We start from the raw sequence: 19,181 nt of genomic DNA on the forward strand, positions 1-19,181 counted from the left end.
TCATTTTTGGTGTCAACCAATCAATAATTTATCATATCCACAAACGTGTCCTAAAAGTGTTCATGAATCTGCTCCAGAAAGTACTAAAGTAACCTCTTAAGTAAGCAATGAAGGAATTGAAAAAATGGAAAAGTGGTTATTTGTGAGTAAATGAGTTAATCTTTTGTTAATGTTAATGTGTTAAAGTTTTGTTATTTAAAAAAAGAATATGCAGAAAAGTGTATTTTCAGCACTCTCTAGCAAAAGTTTTCCAGTTTTTGGTGGTTACAGGAACCTAACCTTGTATTTTCCCCATTGGTTCAATATATGAACATTGACAACATTTTCTAGGAATGTTACCCCCATGAAAGTTGAGGATTGATTGTATTTTCATATTTTCTTGATATAGCAATCGTTTTTGCTGATTTTTTTCTCTTCCTCTTTTTCTTAAAAAGATATTAAATGGGATGGCTCTCTGGGGGAGAGCAAAAGGGATATTGGGAAAACTATTGGCAATGTGAAAAAATCCATAAAAATTTATATTGAAAAAGGAAAAAAAATCAACACAAAAACTATTTAAACACTTTGAACAAATTTCGAAGAAGCTGAGTCGCTTAGGGTGAGTGGTCTTGGCGGTGAGCCTTTGTTCAGGGCTCCTGCCTTGACTCGAAGATCCCTAGTCTTGATTTACATAATTCTTCAAGCCCAATTCGTTTCAATTCACTTTAAATTTAATACCCCACGGTTGATGTCACACAACGCTCTTGCCTTACCGGGCAGGATGCTGAGAAACGAATAGATTTTCTCAATCACAAAATTTAGGAACCTTTGACTTAGGGGTTTCCAGCTCCCTCCGTAAAGAGAACTCAGTACAGGAACCTGTGACCCGTGGGGATCAGGAGCAGTGGAGCTGAATTTAAACTGTCGGAGCCCTGCTGGGGCGCTGAGGCTTGAGCGGAAGGGGAAAGGTAGGCTGGGCGTCTAGATTTGGAGAAGCAGCTCAGGAGAGCTGCAGCTCAGATCTTTGGAGCAGAAAGCGAGAGTCTTCTCAGCTGCAGCTCAAGAGTTGTTGCTGATAGGCAAGTCCTTGCTGGGGAAACATGCAGAAACCCCTGGGAATTTAGCCTTGATCCCTTCGAATTCGACGCTGCCAAACCTCTCCTGACCTGGACGGTCACAGTCTCCGGGAGCGAGGGAGAGCAACACTTGTGTGGAGGCAAGGACGGAACAAGAGAAGGGGTCGCATTTGGAGGTATTTTTAGAGAGGAGAGGGTCCTGCCTCCTTTTCCTTTAGCTCCTCCTCCTCCTCTCCATCGTCACCAAACATTAGGGGGATTCTCGGCCTCTTTGCCTCTCCCTATGAGAAGGAAGGAGAGAACATGCCTGAAAGAAACAGCTCCAACTCCCGAGAGCTTAATGGAAAGGCAATGTGAGGAAATGGAAAGATCTCTGAACCTGGAAGGGGAGGGTGTGTCACATCTCAACCCCTTCCTTGCCACTTACTAGCTGTCTGACCCTGGGCTAGTCACTTGATTTCTCTGAGCCTTAGTTTCCTGACATGTGGAAGAGAGTTGGACTAAATGGGCCCTATGGCACCTCACAGCTCTAAGTCCTATGAGCTAATCAACCTGCTGAGCAAGCTGGAGGAGTGGGGGTGGGGGGAAGGAGGAAGCCTCTAGTAGGGAGGGAGGTGACCAGAGATAGGGTGAATATGGGACTTGGTTGTGTTGCGGGCTGAGAGGTTGAGAGGTTGTGACCCCTCAAAGACTGGAGTACAGGATGGGTTGTCTGGAATGAATCCACAGACTCAAGCACTCTTTAATTCAAGGTGGCAAAGATTTATTGTTATGCCTTTCAGCAGGCAAGGATTCTTAAAGGATCCTGCAACCTTAGAGAGGTACAGGTAAAGTTTATATAGGATAAAATGCAATAAAACATGTGTCAAATATGTTAACTAGGTGATTCAGGGTGGGATTAGGGAGTGGTTAAGGAGTGGTCAGTTCTCAATTGAAACTCAAGATAAGAAAAATCCCATTATTCAAGAGAGTATCTGGTCCCAGACATCCTGGGCCCAGTGATAACAAACAGGAAGAACACTGATCAGCTCTATCTGGTCCTGGAATTTGCTGACACAGGAAGGGGTGTTTTTAGTTCACTCAGAGAGAAAAACATTAATTTAGGTTTTTGGCCCTTACTGGGGCTCAATTGATCTTAAATGATTATCAAGGGACAGTGTTTCTGAGGCTAGGGAGAAACTGGGATACGAGTACAAGCACCCAAACATAAGCACCTAAGCATAAGCACCCAAGCACCCCAACAGTTGGAGGTGCTGCCTCTCATAATCTCTCCTTATTCTTTTATAGGCCCCAACATGCGGCTCCCTGCCCTGAAGCCCTGGGTTCCCATCCTCCTGACTGACCTGATTTTGCCATGGTTGTTGCAGGAACGGGAATGCACCCTATTCCTTCCAGGGCTCTCTGGACTCTGGGTGGAGGGGGCCTTTCGGGTGGGGGTGCTGTGGGGAGTTCTAAGTTTTTTGGGGGGACTTGGGAAGGTGGGAGAATTACTGCCTACCTTGTGCCTGAGCACCCCACTGTTCCTGTCCCTGAGGGCCCTAGTTCCAGGGGCTTTGAGTGCCCCACCTGTGCTCCCAGCCTCAGCCCCATGGACCTGGATGCTGGTGTCTTATGGAGGAGTGGGACTGGGCTGGGCTGTATGGAAGGTGTTGAGCCTCTCAGAACCCCTTCCCTCAGCACAGCAAAGCCAGAAAAACAAAGCCATGATGTGGAGGTTGCTGAGACTGTCTTGGCCTGACTTACCCTTCCTTGTTGCTGCTTTCATCTTCTTGGCTGCTGCAGTCATAGGTAAATGGACAAGATGGGAGTGGGGGTGGGGGAAAGCATGAATCTAAGTGGACATAGAAAGGGGTCATTGATGTTGCCCCCAACCCACACTGCTCATGCCTCCACCCCAGGTGAGATGTTCATCCCCCACTACACTGGTCGTGTGATTGACATTCTGGGCCAAGACTTTGACCCTGATGCCTCTGCCACTGCCATCTTCTTCGTGTGCCTCTTCTCCCTTGGAAGGTCAGTGACTTGGCTTGGGGGGGGGAGGGAAGGAGGGGAGTTTAGGTAAGGAAATCATGTCCATCTCCTTTAGGGTTCTGCCACTTACTGTGTGACTCTGAGATAGTCATTTTATGTCTCTGGATCTCAGTTTCCTCTTCAGTGAAATGAGAAAAGTTGATAAAGATTCTAATATTCAATGATCCTCTGAGGGTACTTCTCATTACCCAAACCCTTTGTGATACTCATTGGCCAGCTACCTCCAAATTCAGAGGCCTGCCCTCCCCAAGGGTAGAGAACTCTCTCCTGCTAGATAGACCTGGGAATATAGAAAGAGAAGCTTGGTTCCAACTCCTTGATTGCTCCTACTCTGAGGTAGGAGACACGGACCTCAGCCTCAGGAAGCAACCACTCTCACTGGGGAAGGAGGGAATGCAGATACCATCACGGGAGTGCATTCATTTATTAGATCATTCACTCACTCAAGAGTATTTATTAAGTGCTACCTGTGTGCATAGCACAAATTCAGATGTATACAAGTGCAAATGAGGCCTCTGTAAATGAAGAACACACATTCTGACGGACACATTTCCTCTTCATCTTGATGTCATTTCAGCCTACACTTCTCAGGGATTCTTCATGCCACCTTCTTCAAGAGTTTCCACTGCTATTCCCTGCTGCCCATCGCCTCACATTTGCAGGCTTTACCCGTAGTGCCTATTCATCCAAATCTGATCCAGCTGGATACCTCCACCATATCTGTCTCCTTTCTCATCCCTTCCAGACTCCTGAAAGGACCTTTCCTTCAGGATTGTTTCCTCCTTCTTCAGCATATTTCATTTCTCTCTTTTGCATGGGTTTACCCTCTTAGCTTTCCTTATCATTTCCTTTTATTTTTCCCTTTTTATTTCAAAATACATTTTATTGATGCTGTTTATCTTTACATCATAACTATTTCAATTCTACTCCTCCAACTCCAGACTGAATCCTCCCTGTGACAAGTCAATTAAAACAAGCATCAGATTATCCTTGATGATGTAAACAATGTTCTATCCCAGTAAGTCCCAACTTCTCTGCCATGATGGGAGAGGTATATTTTTGTTTATTTGTTCTCAGGACCTTCATTTGTTTTTCAGTTATTCAGAAATTGACTTTCTTTTTAGTAATCTTTTAATTTACATTATCATGGTTGTTTTATATATTGTTTTCTCAGCTCTGCTTATTTTGTTCTACATCTGTTATACAAATCTTCCAATGTTTCTGAGTCTCTCGTATTTTACATTTCTTATTGCACAATATTATTCCTTCACTTTCATATATCTGAGTTTTTTAGCCATTTCTCAATTAATGAGCACTCTCTCTCTCTCTCTCTCTCTCTCTCTCTCTCTCTCTCTCTCTCTCTCTCTCTCCCTCTCTCTCCCCATCACTCCCTCTCTCCCTCTCTCTCTCTCTCTCTGCCAGAAAGAGTACTGCTTTGAAATTTTTAGTATCTATTGAACTTTGGTTTCTGTATTTGACTTCTTTGGGGTATATGTCCAGGAGTGAGATTGCTGAGTTGAGGCATTTTTCCTGCATAATCCAGAGTGGAAGCCACTTCATAGCTCTATCAAAAATCAAGCCATTTGTATATGTGTCTTCCTGCAGCCCTTCCAACATTGACTGTTTTTGTTTTTATCAGTTTTGCCAATTATATTCCACCCTCTGCATTTACAAACACATCCAAGTCTCATCTTGAAAGAAACATTCCTATTGCCCCTTCTAGTTACTGACCTTTTATTGCCAATATGCTAGGGATTTTTTTTTAGGCAGTTGGTGTTAAGTGACTCACCTAGGGTCAGACAGCTAGTATGTGTCTGAGGCCAAATTTGAACTCAGGTCCTCCTGACTCCAGGGTTGGTGTTCTATCCACCACACCACCTAGCTTCCCCAATGCTGGAGATTTTTTTCCCTCTTTATATATCCAGCACCTAGCACAGTCCCAGGAACATAGTAGGTGCTTAATAAATTCTTGTTAATTTATCAAAATCTGGGATGATTTACTATCATTGCTTCCATTTCTTCATCTTCCTTAACTCCCTGTCATCTCTCTTGTCCCAATATGTCTACTGAAACACTATTCTCAAGAGACTTCAGTGACTTTATTGTTGCCAAATCTAAGGCCACCCTTCTAAGTTCTGATACTTCATCTTTCTGTAGCATTTAATGTTGAATACCTCTTCCTTGACATTCTCTCCACTCTTAGCTTTTGTACTGCAGTACCCCCATATTGTTCTTACCTTTCTGACTACTCTGTTATACTTATGGGTTTGCTCTCCAATCATTCCTCAAGGTTTAATCTAGTCTACAAGCCTCCAATTTTCCTCTCTCTGCACTTTTTGGAGCTGATTCATGTTCGTGGTTTTATAGTCATCTCCATTCTGATGGCTCCTAAAGTTATATTTCCAGTCCTGATATTGGAGCCTGAGTTCCAGTCCCATTATCTTTACTGCCAGCTGTACATCTCCATCTTCACTGCATGATCCATTGCCTTTTATCAACTCAACTCATATTGCTTCAAACTCATTACATGTCTCCCCAGGTCCTCTGCATCACCTCCCCTCAGACCTGGTTTCCCCACCTAACCCTAACTCCTACCTCCTTTTTCCTTTTTTTTTTTTTGACATTACTATTCCTTCATTCATTCAGTCTCAGAAACTTGGGCCATCCTTGAATCCTTTTTCTCCTCCCCTCACCTCCAACAGCCACTGAGTTCTCTCACTTCTTTCTTTAAAATAACTCTCATTTCCCTATTTTCTTTCTTTCTCCACTACCAATATCCTAGTATAGGCCTTCATAATCTTATTGCTAGATTTCTTCAAATGTCCTAACTATTTTCTTGATGTTTGTACAGTCTCCTTTAATAGATCCTGTATACCATGTTCAGATTCACCTTCCCCAAACCATTATTTTTTATGATATCATAGAAGTCATTAGTGGCTTCTATGATCCACAGGGTTAAAGTTCATTCCACAGTGTGGTCCCATTCAGCGTATGCATTCTTATCTCCCATTTCTCCCCAATGTGAACTCTTTACTCCATTTAGGTCAGTTTCTTTAATATCCCCTAAACATTCTATGTTTCTTCACACTTCACCAGTCCCTCCATACTCCACCATGTTTGTCTTGGATGTCTTTTCTCCTCCTCTCAGCCCATCCAAATCCTAGCCATCTTGAGACATACTTTCTCCATGAAACTGCTCTTGATCATCTTAGAGGACATTCATGTTTCTCTTCTCAGAATTCCTGTCACATTTATTATATGTTCCATTGATTTTTCTGATTTTTCCTTCACTATTTTGTGAGTCCCTTAATACATTGAAAATTCTTTTAAGGTTGAGACAAGCTCTCCCTTGTGGGAGAATGGCCATAATTACCTTTCAGAAGAGAGATGAAAGACTCTGTTTTGGCTGGGTATCATTTATAAGAGTTGTCCACGATCACAGGTAGCTTACATGTAGATTACATGTGTACTATGGTGTACTATGGGAGTATGTGTACTATGGGAGTTAACCTTCAGCCAAAAAATAGTCTAATACCCCGAATGTTCCCAGTGGTAAGAGTAGGAAATACCTACCATCTGAAAAAGGGAACTTTGGGACTAGTTTCCACTAAGAAGTCTTGAGGTAAGGGAAATACTGGGGTGGATGATGTTACATGCCCTATTAGCTATATGAGCTAGCCAATTTGTTGCTGGAATTGAATCAGGATTGGTACAAAGAAGCTTCACTCCACATAACTCATCTCTTTATGTGTTTGTTTTTAAATTAAAAAAAAATTAATGAGAAGAAATCTCCTCCTTCCCTACCCCATTGGAAAAAAAGAAAAGGAAAAACAAAATTATTGTAATAAATATGTATAGTCAAGCAAAACAAATTCCCTCATTGGTTGTGCTTAAAAAGAACATGCTATTTTGTACCTTAAATCCAGCACTTTTCTTTCAGTAAATGGATAATATACTTCATTATTGGTTCTCTGGATCATAGATGGTCATTGTGTTAAATACATTTCTTATAACTTTTAAAGTTGTTTGTCTTTATAGTGTTTGTATAGAAAGTGTTCTTCTGGTTCAGCTCATTTCATTCTTCCTCAGTTTATAAAAGTCCTCAAAATTGTTCATTTTTGTACCATTGATGTTACTGTATTAACTGTTCTTCTGGTTATGCTCATTTCACTCAGTACTAGTTCATGTGTCTTTCCACGTCTTCTTCAAATTGTCCATTTCCTCTTTTCTTATAACACAATAGTTTTTTACCACATTCATATGCCACACTTCATTCAGTCATTCCTCATTTATGAGTATCCTTGTAGTTTACAGGTTTGTTTTTTGGGGGAATTTTTTGGCCACCACAAAAAGAGCAATTGTAAAGGGTTTTTTTGTATATTTAGAGTCTTTTCCTATTTCTTTGATCTCTTTTAGATAAAGGCCTAATGTGGTGTGGCTGGATCAAAGGCCATCATGCACTATTTACTAACTTTTTGTGTATAATTCCAAATTCCTTTCCAAAATGGTTATACTCATTCAAAGGTCCATGAACAGTACATCAGTGTGCCTGTTTTCCCACAGAGCCTCCAAAATTTGTAATTTTCTTTTTTCTTGTAATTTTTGTCAATCTGATGGCTCTAAAGTTGTTTAAAGAGTTGTTTTAATTTGCATTTTAAAAAATTAATGATAATTCAGAGCACTTTTTCATATGGATTTTTTCTCTTGAGAAGTACTTGTACATATGCTTAGACCATTTGTTAATCAGAGAATCACTTTTATTCTTATAAATTTGAATTAGTTCCCTACACACATATCTTGGAAATGAAGAACTTTATCAAAGACACTTTTCCTAGTTAATTGTTTCCTTTTTCGTCTTAGCTTAATTGGATTTCTTTATGCAAAATCTTTTAAATTTTATGTATTCAATACAGGAAAATAGAAGGGGAAGGGGATAAGAGAAGGGGGGAGAGATAGAAGAGAGGACAGACTAGGGGAAGGGATATTCAGAATGCATGCCATTTTGGGGTAGAGGGAGGGGTGAGATGGGGTGAAAATTTGGAGCTCAAAAACTTGTGGAAGTGAATGTTGAAAACTAAAAATAAATAAATTTATATAAAAAAAGAAAAATAAATTTTATGTGTTCAAAGTTGGTCATTTTATCTTCTGATGTTTTTCTCTCTCTTTTTCGGTCATGAACTTTGATTCTCTCCATAAATTTTGTTAATTTTTTTCATGTTCCTCAAATTTGTTTTTTTTTATTCCTTTCAAAAATATTTGAAATAAATGGGCTTCTTCTGTCACATGCTGATTTCAGGTAAAAACAATTTTTGACTTTTTTCTTTTTTTTTTAATTAATTTTGAGTTCCAAATTGTCTCTTCTCTTTTACCTCCCCCCTCTGCGAGGTGATCAGCAATTTAATATAGGTTATACACGTGTAATCATGCACAACAAATTTCCATATTAGTCTTATTGTAAAAGAAAACATAGACCAAAAAAGAAAACATAAAAAAGTGAAAAAATAATTTGCTTTAGTCTGCATTCAGATTCTATTGCTTCTTTCTCTGGAGGTAGATAGCATTTTTTGCCATGAGTTCTTTGGATTAGTCTTGGATCATTGTATTGCTGAGAATATCTAAGTAATTCAGAGTTGGTCATTGTACAATATTATTGTTACTCTGTACAATTTTCTGTTGGTTTTACTTCACTTGCATCAGTTCATATAAGTCTTTCCAGATTTTTCTGAAATGATACTGCTTGTCATTTCTTATAGCACAATAGTATTCCATTACAATTATATAACACAACTTGTTCATTCCCCAACTGATGGACATCTTTTCAATTTCCAATTCTTTGCCACCACAAAAAGAGCTGCTATAAATATTTTTGTACAAGTAGGTCCTTTTCCCTTTTTTTTTTTAAAAAAAAAAACCCTTTTAGGATATGGACCTAGTGGTGGCTTTGCTGAATCAATGGGTATACACAGTTTTACAGCCCTTTCAGTGTAATTCCAAATTGCTCTCTAGAATGGTTGGATCAGTTCACAACTCCACCAGCAGGGCTTAGAGTTCCAATGTTCCAACATCCCCACCAACAGTTATCATTTTCCTTTTCTGTCATATTAGCCAATCTGATAGGTGTGAAGTGGCACCTCAGAATTGTTTTATCTGCATTTCTACTGATTTAAAGCATTTTTCATAAGACTACAGATAGCTTTGATTTCTTCATCTGAAAACTACACGATCACATCCTTTTACCATTTATTAATGGGAGAATGATTTGCATTCTTATAAATTTTACTCAATTATGTATACATTTGAGGAATGAGACCTTTATCAGAGATACTTCTGTGAAAAATTTTCCCCAGTTTTCTTCTTTCCTATGAATGTTGCCTGCATTGGCTATTTGTGCAAAAACTCTTCAATTTAATATAATCACAATTACCCATTTTATGTCTTGTAATGCTCTCTATCTCTTGTTTGGTCGTAACGATTTTTACTTATCCATGGATCTGGCAGGTAAATTATTCCATGCTCCCTTAATTTGCTTATGGTATCATTCTTCATGTCTAAATTGTGTACCCATTTTGACTTTATAGTAGTATATAATGTGAGATTCTGGCCTAAAGCTGGCTTCTGTCAAACTGTTTTCCAGTTTTCCCAGCAATTTTTGTCAAATAGTGAGTTCTTGTCCCAAAAGCCTGGATCTTTGGGTTTGTCAAGCACTAGATTGCTGTGGTCATCTACTAATGTGTATTGAGTACCTCATCCACTGATCCACCACTGTATTTCTTAGCCAATACCAAATTGTTTCAATGACTACTGCTTTATAATACAGTTTGAGATCTAACATGGCTAGGATACCTTCCTTCACATGTTTTTTTTTTTTCACACCAATTTCCCTGATATTGTTGACCTTTTGTTTTTCCAAATGAATTTTGTTATTACTTTTTCTAGCTCTATAAAATAATTTTTGGTAGTTTGATTGGTATGGCACTGGATAAATAAATAATTTTTTTTAAAAAGTAAATTAATTTAGGTAGAATTGTCATTTTCATTATATTGGCTCAGCCTACCCATGAGCAATTATTATTTTTCTAATTGTTTAGATATGAAAAGTGTTTTGTAATTGTGTTCATATATTTCCTGGGTTTTTCTTGGCAGGTAGACTCCCAAATATTTTATATGATGTACCATTATTTTAAATGGAATTTTTGTTTTTATCTTTTGCTGCTGGACTATGTTCATAATATATAGAAAAATTGATAATTTATGTGGATTTATTTTATGTTCTGCGACTTCACTAAATTTGTTTATTATTTCAAGTATTTTTTTACTTGATTCTCTAAGATTCTCTAAGTATACCATCATATCATCTGCAAAGAGTGATATCTTTGTTCCTTCTTTGCCTATTCTAATTCCTTCAATTTCTTTTTCTTCTCTTCTTGCTATAGCTAACATTTCTAATACAACATTGAATAATGGTGGTGATATACTGTATCCCTGATCTTATTGAGAAGGCTTCTAGCTTATCCTTAGTATAGATAATTCTTGATGATGGTTTTAGACAGGTCCTACTTATTATTTAAAGGAACACTCCATTTATTCATATGCTTTCTAGTGTTTTTAATAAGAATGCGTGTTTGTATTTTTTCAAAACCTTTTTCCACATCTATTGAGATAATAATATGATTTCTGTTGGGTTTTTTTATTGATATGGTTGATCTAATTTGTTTTTAAAATGCGACCTTTTATATCTGGACTTATCCACTTAGAGGTTGTCTTCACATAATGTGTGTGGTATTTATAATTTCTTCCATGCTGTTGTCCAACTTTCCCAGCAGTTTAAAAAATAAAACAAAAAATAGTGAATCCTTTGCTCAGTAGCTAGGGTCTTTCTGTTTATTGAACATTAGACTACTAGAGTAATTTGCTTCTTTATGTTGTATATCTAATCTGTTCCACTGATCAATCTCTTTATTTTTTAACCCATACCAAATGTTTTGAGAATTATTGCTGTATATTATAATTTGAGGTCTAGCATGGCTAGGCTAACCCTAACCCTTTTGGTTTCTCATTTTTTTCTTCATTCTTGCCCATGAGATTCTTGGCCTTTTTAAAACCTCTATGTGAATTTTGTTATTATTTTTCTAGTTTATGAAATAAGCCTTTATTAATTTGATTGGCACGGCACTGAATAAGTAAATTAACTTAAGTAGCATTGCTATTTTATTATATTGATTCATCCTACTTGTGAGGAATTAATATTTTTCTAATTATTTCAGTCATTATGTTTTTGTAAAAAGTGGTATATTGTTTGCATGTGAATCTTGGTTAGTATCCCAGAAATTTTATGCATCCTTTAATTATTTTAAATGGAATTACTTTTTCTCTTACTGTTGGGTTTTATTGTTACTATATAAAAGTGTTGATTTATGTAGATTTATTTTATTTTCTCCAATTTTCAGAAACATTTTTGATTTTTTTTTTTAGTGAGGCACCTGGGGTTAAGTGCCTTGCCCAGAGTCACACAGCTAGGAAGTATTATCTGTCTGAGGTCAGATTTGAACTCAGGTCCTCCTGACTCCAGGGCCAGTGCTCTATCCACTGTGCCACTTAGCTGCCCTGATTTTTTTAATTGACTTTTTAGATTCTTTATTGCTTCATTTTCTTTAGAGTCTCAGTGAATTATTCTGAAAATCTCCAACCTTGTCTTGGATAAACTAAGAGGAAAATGGGTTTCCTCCATCAAGATTAAGAGGGATCCCTAGGGGCATGGTGGCAATGACCAAACTTGCTTTAGAACTCTGGGACAGCCAGGGGAACTGAAGCAGAGAATAGGAATCTAGACAAGATAGAGTCAAATCAGGTGAAAGTGACAGAGTCTTCATTCCTTTCTGATGAGGCTATCTCGTAACCCATACATTTCCCTTCTCTCATAATCATAACATCTTGTAGTAGACAGCTGAACACAGAACAGGTTCTCAATAAAAGCTTGTGCATTTGAATTAAACACCCTCCTTCTGCTCCTCAGGTTTCCCATGTCACATCTCTCCTCTTTCCACACATGACCTAAGTGATTATTCTTCCTAGTGGCATTTCTTCTGTTTCCCTCTCCTCTGTACTCTCCCTGTCTTTCCCTCACCTTTATCCCTCCTCTTCCATTGATTTTCTTCTCTCTCTCATCCATTCTTCCCATGTGTCCCAGTTATATCTCTTTCCCACCTGTATGCCTCCTTATGTACCTGTCTTTCTCATCTCCAAAGCTTATTCTTTGCAGGCTGTCGAGGAGGTCTCTTCACCATCGTCCTCTCCCGAATCAACCTTCGCATTCGGCGTCTGCTCTTTTCTTCCCTTCTGCACCAAGACCTTAGCTTCTTCCAGAAGACCAAGACAGGTGGGGTACAAAGCCTAGACCTTTGGTTGCTCTGGGCCTTCTTGACCCCTCAGGGCCCCTTTCATGGCTTACCTCCTCCCTTCTTTCATAGCTTCATAGCAGGTTCCTATCAGAGTAGGTTGTGGAGACCCCATCTCTCTCCCCATAGTAGAAGAATGGAGGCAGGGGCATAGAGACAGGTCTGAGTTTTTGATATTTCTGATGATGAATTGCCTCAGCTGTGGTTTTTGGTTCTACCTAACCAGGGGTGGGGAACCTGTGGCCTCAAGGCCGCATGTGGCCATCTAGGTCTTTGGGTGTAACCTTTTGACTGAGTCCAAGTTTTACAGAACAAATCTTTTATTAAGGGTATTTATTCTGTGGTTTGGATTCACTCAATGGGCTGTACCTACAAGGCCACATGTGGCCTTGAGACTGCAGATTCTCCACCCAATATAGCATAGTCCTCTCTCCTCTTCTTCCCAGGGGAGTTAAACTCATGCCTGAGCTCTGACACTATCCTGATGAGTCGCTGGCTCCCTGGCAATGCCAATGTGTTCTTTCAGAACTTGATGAAGGTCATAGGACAATACATCTTCATGCTCAACCTCTCGCCTTGGCTCACCCTCCTTTCCCTGGCTGAGATACCTCTCTTAATGGCTGCTGAGAAGGTCTATAATGCTCGACATCAGGTATATGTGGACAAGAACAGGTCTTAGAGGAGAGGCATGGACTGGTGCTGGTGGGATGGGCTCTAGGAGTATCCTTGGGGGAAAAGATAGAAGCAAAACTGGGGAGAGAGCTGGGACCTCAGGAAAGAATGATAGTTCCAATATGGGAGGGGGAATACTAGATTTCTCTCACCCTTCCTCTTTACCTACCTTGCCTCTGATATCTTTTCCCCAGGCAGTGCTCCGTAGGATGCAAGATACAGTGGCAAGGGCTAGACAGGTCGTGCAGGAGGCAGTAGGAAGCTTGAGAACTGTGAGGAGTTTTGGAGCAGAGGAGAACGAGGCCCAGCGCTATAAGGAGGCCCTGGAGCATAGACAGAAACTACGGTGGCACCAGGACATGGAATATGGAGTATATCTGCTCTTCAGGCAGGTGAGCCTAGAGTGGGACACAGCCAAAAGGACACAAGAGGAATAAATGTATCCCCAGGTGATGCTGCTTTCAGACTCTGATATCTTATATTTGACACTCCCCCTTCTGGTCCCAGTGCTTGCATGCCCTCTTAGTCTCAGAATTGTCACAGGTAGTCATCGGGGAATCAGTGTTGTCTGCAATCTAAAGGACAGGAGATGGGCCCCTTGGTGAGGTGACATATCCTGTCCTCATCTTGCTTCCTCTTTCTCTTTTAGGGACTTCAACTAGGGATGCAGATATTGATATTGAATTGTGGGCTAAAGCAGATATTGGCTGGAGAGCTCACCACAGGGGGCCTCCTCTCCTTCCTGCTTTATCAGAAGGATGTTGGGAAATGTGTGAAGGTAAGGGGAAATGGTCATTCCTCACTTTTGTTTTTATCTCTATTGCCGAATTTGGTTTTAGCTGTTTAGTTCTAACATGGTGAAGGCCGTAGCATAGGTGGGGCAGAGCACTAGGAGTTGGAAGGTTCATTTTATAGAAATCTGATTCCACATCTGTGGAGAAGAAAGAATGGTTTATGTCTGTCCTGGTGAGTATTTGGGACACTAGGTTCTTATTTCTTGATTTGTTCCCTTCACATTTTCTGAGATCTTGTTGCATGTCTGTGGAGACACCGTGAGCAAAGTTGGAGCTGCAGAGAAGGTGTTCCAATACCTGGACTCTGAGCCACAGATGCCCACCTCTGGAATGCTTGCTCCTTCTACTTTGCAGGGCCTTGTGGAATTCCAAGATATTTATTTTGCTTATCCTACCAATCCAAAAAACTTAGTTCTCCAGGTAACTTAGATTGAGGTCTTTGCCTCTGGAGATCCAAGCATTTAGCCCCATAGTCCTCAGCTTTATTGCAACTAAAAAGGGGTGGTGGGGCTAAACCTCTTCCTTTTGACATATGTTTTACTAAATAATAGGGAGGGGGACTATAGATGATATTAATGAGAGGAGGAAGAGAGGAAAGAGAGCAGGGATTACATTGTTCTCTCACTGTCTCTTCTCCCATTCCTTCCTCCACTACACCCCTACTCTTCCAGGGAGTGACATTCACTTTGTACCCTGGGAAGGTGACAGCCCTAGTAGGACCTAATGGGGCTGGGAAGAGCTCAGTGGCTGCGTTGCTACAGAATCTGTATCAGCCCACAGGGGGCCGGCTGCTGCTGGATGGGGAGCCTCTTCCACAGTATCAGCACCAGTACCTGCACTCATAGGTGACAAAAAGGAGAGAGACATGAAATTGAGGAGAGGGGCATTGGGAAAAGGGAAGTAGACATGGAGCCAGGCTGGGAAAGAGAGAATTTTTTTCTCTTTGAAAACATATGGAGAAGGCAAGAGTCCCTTGGATGCCTGTACTAAATTAACTCACTTTCTCTCCCCATACAGGTGTCTGTGGTTGGGCAGGAGCCTGTGCTGTTCTCAGGGTGAAATGGAAATTGGAAATTCCCCTTTAAATTAATAAGATCACTCAAATAAATAGGTTCAGTTCAAATCTCGGTCATGACCGTTCCATAACTCCTGAGTGTTCTTGGCCTAGCATTCCAGGAACTAGCCATTCCTAGGTCACGTTGACATGGAGGGTTGGCTCCTCTCCTTGTGAGACGTGATGTTATTAAAAAACAAAATACCAAGCCTCAGGCGGATGGGAGCGTGGCTAAGGTCAGATGTGTATTGAACAAACCATGAATAGTGCATGCATCAAAAAGGGCTTCTTGGCCCCAAGCCTTCTTTGTTTAGAACAATACAAAAACACTGCGTCCTATAAGCCCGCTGAGCCTCACCCGCGGGAAGGACGCTTCGCCCGGGAAAATCTTTACACAATTCAAGTTTGTACGGGCTGTAACGGGGCTCCCAGCCGTTGATTGACTTTGGAGGTTCCCTTGAATTGGTGATGTATTCTCTTCCATTACCGACTCTCTTGATCGGTGCTATATTATTGATTGTTCTTATTGTTATATGCTTTCTATGCAATTTCAAACTATCTGTGCCTTGCTTCTTCTAAATAAATTATCTATTTCTTATTATTTTCTGGTGCATTGGAGAGTGTCATTTATAGGAGCGAATCCGAACCTCACTAAATCATATTAATACACAGGGTCAGTGAGGGAAAACATTGTCTACGGGCTGGAGAGCTGTGGGGATGATGAGGTGAGGGCTGCTGCCCAGGCAGCCCATGCTGATGGATTCATTGCCAACATGGAGCATGGGCTGGACACAGGTGCCTCATCAAGCTGCAAGACTTTGACAATGAGTTTCTTCATGATATTCAAAAGAAAATTTGTCCATCTCCCAATGTGCTCATCGAGGCCATTGGGGACACTAACTCGAAAACTGGCGTTGTTCCCTGTCTTTCTTTCTACCTTGGATCTCCTCATCAATTGAAAAACAAAAAGGATTTTGTACCTACTCCTCCAGTATATTTACCTGGAAGGATTTGGCATTTGTATGAAATGTAGCAGTGATGTCAATTCTCCCTGGTTGGCACCATTGGGTACCCATCCTCATGACTGTTAGTGTGACCTGAGGGGAAATGGTGGAGGATAAGATTGGAGGCAGAATAGTGTTTCCGATATATGTAACATTCACAAGGTCTTGTCTTTGAGGAAGGATATGTTTTCTATTTCTTCAGTTGTTGGGGAGAAGGGGAGCCAGTTGTCTGCAGGCCAAAAGCAGTGTCTGGCCATTGCTCGGGCCCTGGTGCGGAATCCTCATGTCCTCATCCTGGATGAAGCCACCAGTGCCCTGGATATGGAGTGTGAGCAGGCGATAAGGGAAAGGTGCTATGAAAGAGACAGAACTCTACAGACCTGTGAGGATAGGGCCTGAGTTATATATAGCAGTGGTGTTAGGGATAGGCAGGGCTGACAGGGGTGATGTGGGGCAAGGACGATGGTGGAAAGCGTGCCTGGTCCAGGTCTCCCCAGGATTTGGGATGAGCATGCACCCTGGGAATGGGAGAGGGTAGTGAGGAAATCGTGTCTATATCTCCTCTCAATATTCTACTTGCCAGCTGATGGAGCAAGGGACTCTTCTGAATGGTATTGGAGATTGGCGGTACTGATGGATCTCTGTGGTTCCATCCCTTCTTTCTTTCACACACTATCCTAGCCACTGATGTACCACATTTTCCTATCCACTCTATGTTCAATAAGCAATGCTGGGATAGGTATGGAGGTTTCCGTTTTTAAATCTCTAATACCCTCTGTCTCCCCACCCCCCCAGCTTCAGAGGTGTATGCTGCAGGAGGGTTGGACAGTGTTGGTGATCGCACACCACATACAGACAGTACAGGCTTCTGACCACATCTTAGTGCTGGAGCAGGGGAAGCTGGTGGAGCAGGGGACCCACGCTCAGCTCCTGTCCCAGAGAGGCCTTTATCATCACCTGTTGCAGCAAAAGCTTGAAGACTGAATCCATGGAGGAAGGAGGGAACTTTTTATATGAGGTCTGGGTTTGGGTCAGGGTCTTGAGGATTCAGGGCAAACAGTGTTCTGGGCCCTGCCTCCCATTCCTAAGACTGGGCTCCTGTACAATAGCTGCTATAACATTGTTCAAATACCTTACCCCTTCTCAGCTCTGATACTGCTATAACCCTAGCACAGGCCCTCATCACCTCATGCCAAACCACCAAAGTAATTTTTCTAAAGCAAAGGTCCAATAATATCAAGCTCCCTCCACTCAATAAACTCCAGTGGTTTCCTATTTCCTACAGGATAAAAAAACCCCCCAAAATATTCTATTAGCATTCAAAGCTCTTCATAACCTGGCCACTTCCTACATTTCCAATCTTCTTACACCTTACTCCATGACACATTTTTTTCTACTTCTTCAAACCAAATACTGATATTCTTGCTACTGCTTGAAACAAGGCACTCCATCTCTCAGCTCCAGGCATTTTCCCTGGCTGTCCTCCATGTTTGGCATTCTCTCCCTCGTCATCTCTACCTACTGACTTGCTTAACTTCTTTTAAGTTCTAACTAAAATCCCTTCTAAGGAGGGACAGGTTCAAAAGAGAGAATAGAATAAATAGGGGGTAGGATAGGATTAAGGGAAATATGCTTAGTTATTTTATGACATGACCACTATGGAAGTGTTTTGCATGACTACACATGTATAACCAGTATGGAGTTGCTTGCCTTCTCAATGAGGGTGGATGGGGAGGGAGGGAGGGAGAAAATTTGGAACCCAAAGTTTTAAAAACAAATGTTAAAAATTGTTTTCACATGCAACTAGGAAATAAAATGTACAGGCAATGAGGTATAGAAGTCTATCCTGCCCTACAGGAAAATCGAAGGGGAAGGGAATAAGAGAAGGTGGGGGGAATATAGAAGAGAAGGCAAATTAGGGGAAGGGGTATTCAGAATGCATGCCATCTTGGGGTGGGGAAGGATGAGATGGGGACAAAACTTGGAACTCAAAATCTTGTGGAAGAATGTTGAAAACTAAAAATAAATGAATTAATAAGAAAAAAAATAAAGAATAGGAAATGTTGAGGAGGGCCAGAGCAGATTTCTTTAAAATCTAGGTTATATCTGTTTTACCTAAGACTGAAAAAAAGTTTGTGAATACATAAGCCAAAAGCTTACACTGGTTAATTTACCACATAAAACTACAATTTGGGAAGTAAAAAAAAATAAGAAGTTCTAACTAAAATCCTATCTTCTATAGGAAACTTTTCCCAACTCCTCTTAATTCTGGTCCTTTCCTTCTTATAATTATTTCCTATTTTTCCAAAAGTAGCTTGTTTGTACATATTTGTTTACTTGCTTTCTCCCCAGTTAGACTGTGAGCTCTTTAAGGTCAGGGACTGTCTTTTGCCTCTTTTTGTATCCCCAGCCCAAACTTTGCACATTTTTTGTTGTTCAGTTATTTCAGTTGTTCCCAAATCTTTGTGACCCCATTTGGGATTTTCTTGGGAGTGCTTTGCCATTTCCTTTTCCAGCTCATTTTGCAGATAAGGAAAGAGGGTTAAATGGCTTGCCCAGACTCACACAGGGTTGAATGGAGGATAGATTGGAGTGAGGAGATATAAGGCAGGCACACTCATCAGTAGGCTACAGCAATAGTCTGAGCATGAGGTGATGAGATGAGTAGATTGTAATATTCCTCTCTGAGATGGACAAAATAAACAGAAAAATAAAAAGAAAGGACACTATACAATTGAATAAATTGCTGAAAAAAATGTAGCTAAAAGACTTATGACTTATGATATGATCTGAAAGGAACCACTAATGAACATACATGTTACTCAGCACCATATAGCATTTTAATAAAAATTGACCACGTGTAATTATATGAAGAAATTACAAAAGAATATAAAATGGCAGGCATACTAGGTGCATCATTTACAGATATAACACAATTAAAACAGTAAACAACCCAAGGAACATAAACAAAAGACACAGATATACATAGAAACCGGGGGGGAAGTGAAGGGGAGTGAGTGACCCTTATCTCATCAGAATTGGCTGAAAGAGGGAATATTGCTCAGTTGGGTATAGAAATCAATTTTACCCTACAAGAAAATAGGAGGGGAAGGGGATAAGAGAATGGGGGCAGAATCATAGAAGGGAGGGCAGATTAGGAGAGTGAGTAGTCAGAA

At 40.6% G+C, this 19,181-nt stretch overlaps 1 protein-coding gene across 1 annotated transcript; it reads left to right on the forward strand.

Annotated features, from left to right (window-relative positions):
- The first annotated feature begins 1,963 nt into the window (after positions 1–1,963).
- LOC110199417 (antigen peptide transporter 2-like) lies at positions 1,964–15,602 on the forward strand. Its single transcript, XM_078155444.1, has 6 exons — positions 1,964–2,843; positions 2,954–3,068; positions 12,332–12,462; positions 12,928–13,133; positions 13,348–13,545; positions 13,803–15,602. Exons 1-6 carry the CDS (start codon positions 2,351–2,353, stop codon positions 13,998–14,000), a joined length of 1,341 nt encoding a protein of 446 aa, XP_078011570.1. The 5' UTR covers positions 1,964–2,350; the 3' UTR covers positions 14,001–15,602.
- Positions 15,603–19,181: the final 3,579 nt, after the last annotated feature.

The sequence above is a fragment of the Phascolarctos cinereus genome, unplaced genomic scaffold (genome assembly GCF_003287225.1).
Source record: "Phascolarctos cinereus isolate Bilbo 61053 unplaced genomic scaffold, phaCin_HiC Scaffold_5;HRSCAF=322, whole genome shotgun sequence".
NCBI lineage: Eukaryota > Metazoa > Chordata > Mammalia > Diprotodontia > Phascolarctidae > Phascolarctos > Phascolarctos cinereus.

Bases quoted from the DNA above. Each gene is read 5' to 3' on its own strand.
- LOC110199417 (XM_078155444.1), top strand. From the start codon at position 2,351: ATGCGGCTCCCTGCCCTGAAGCCCTGGGTTCCCATCCTCCTGACTGAC. The intron at 12,463-12,927 runs GTGGGGTACAAA...TCTTCTTCCCAG, and splicing joins CTTCCAGAAGACCAAGACAG to GGGAGTTAAACTCATGCCTG. The intron at 13,134-13,347 runs GTATATGTGGAC...TCTTTTCCCCAG, and splicing joins TCTATAATGCTCGACATCAG to GCAGTGCTCCGTAGGATGCA.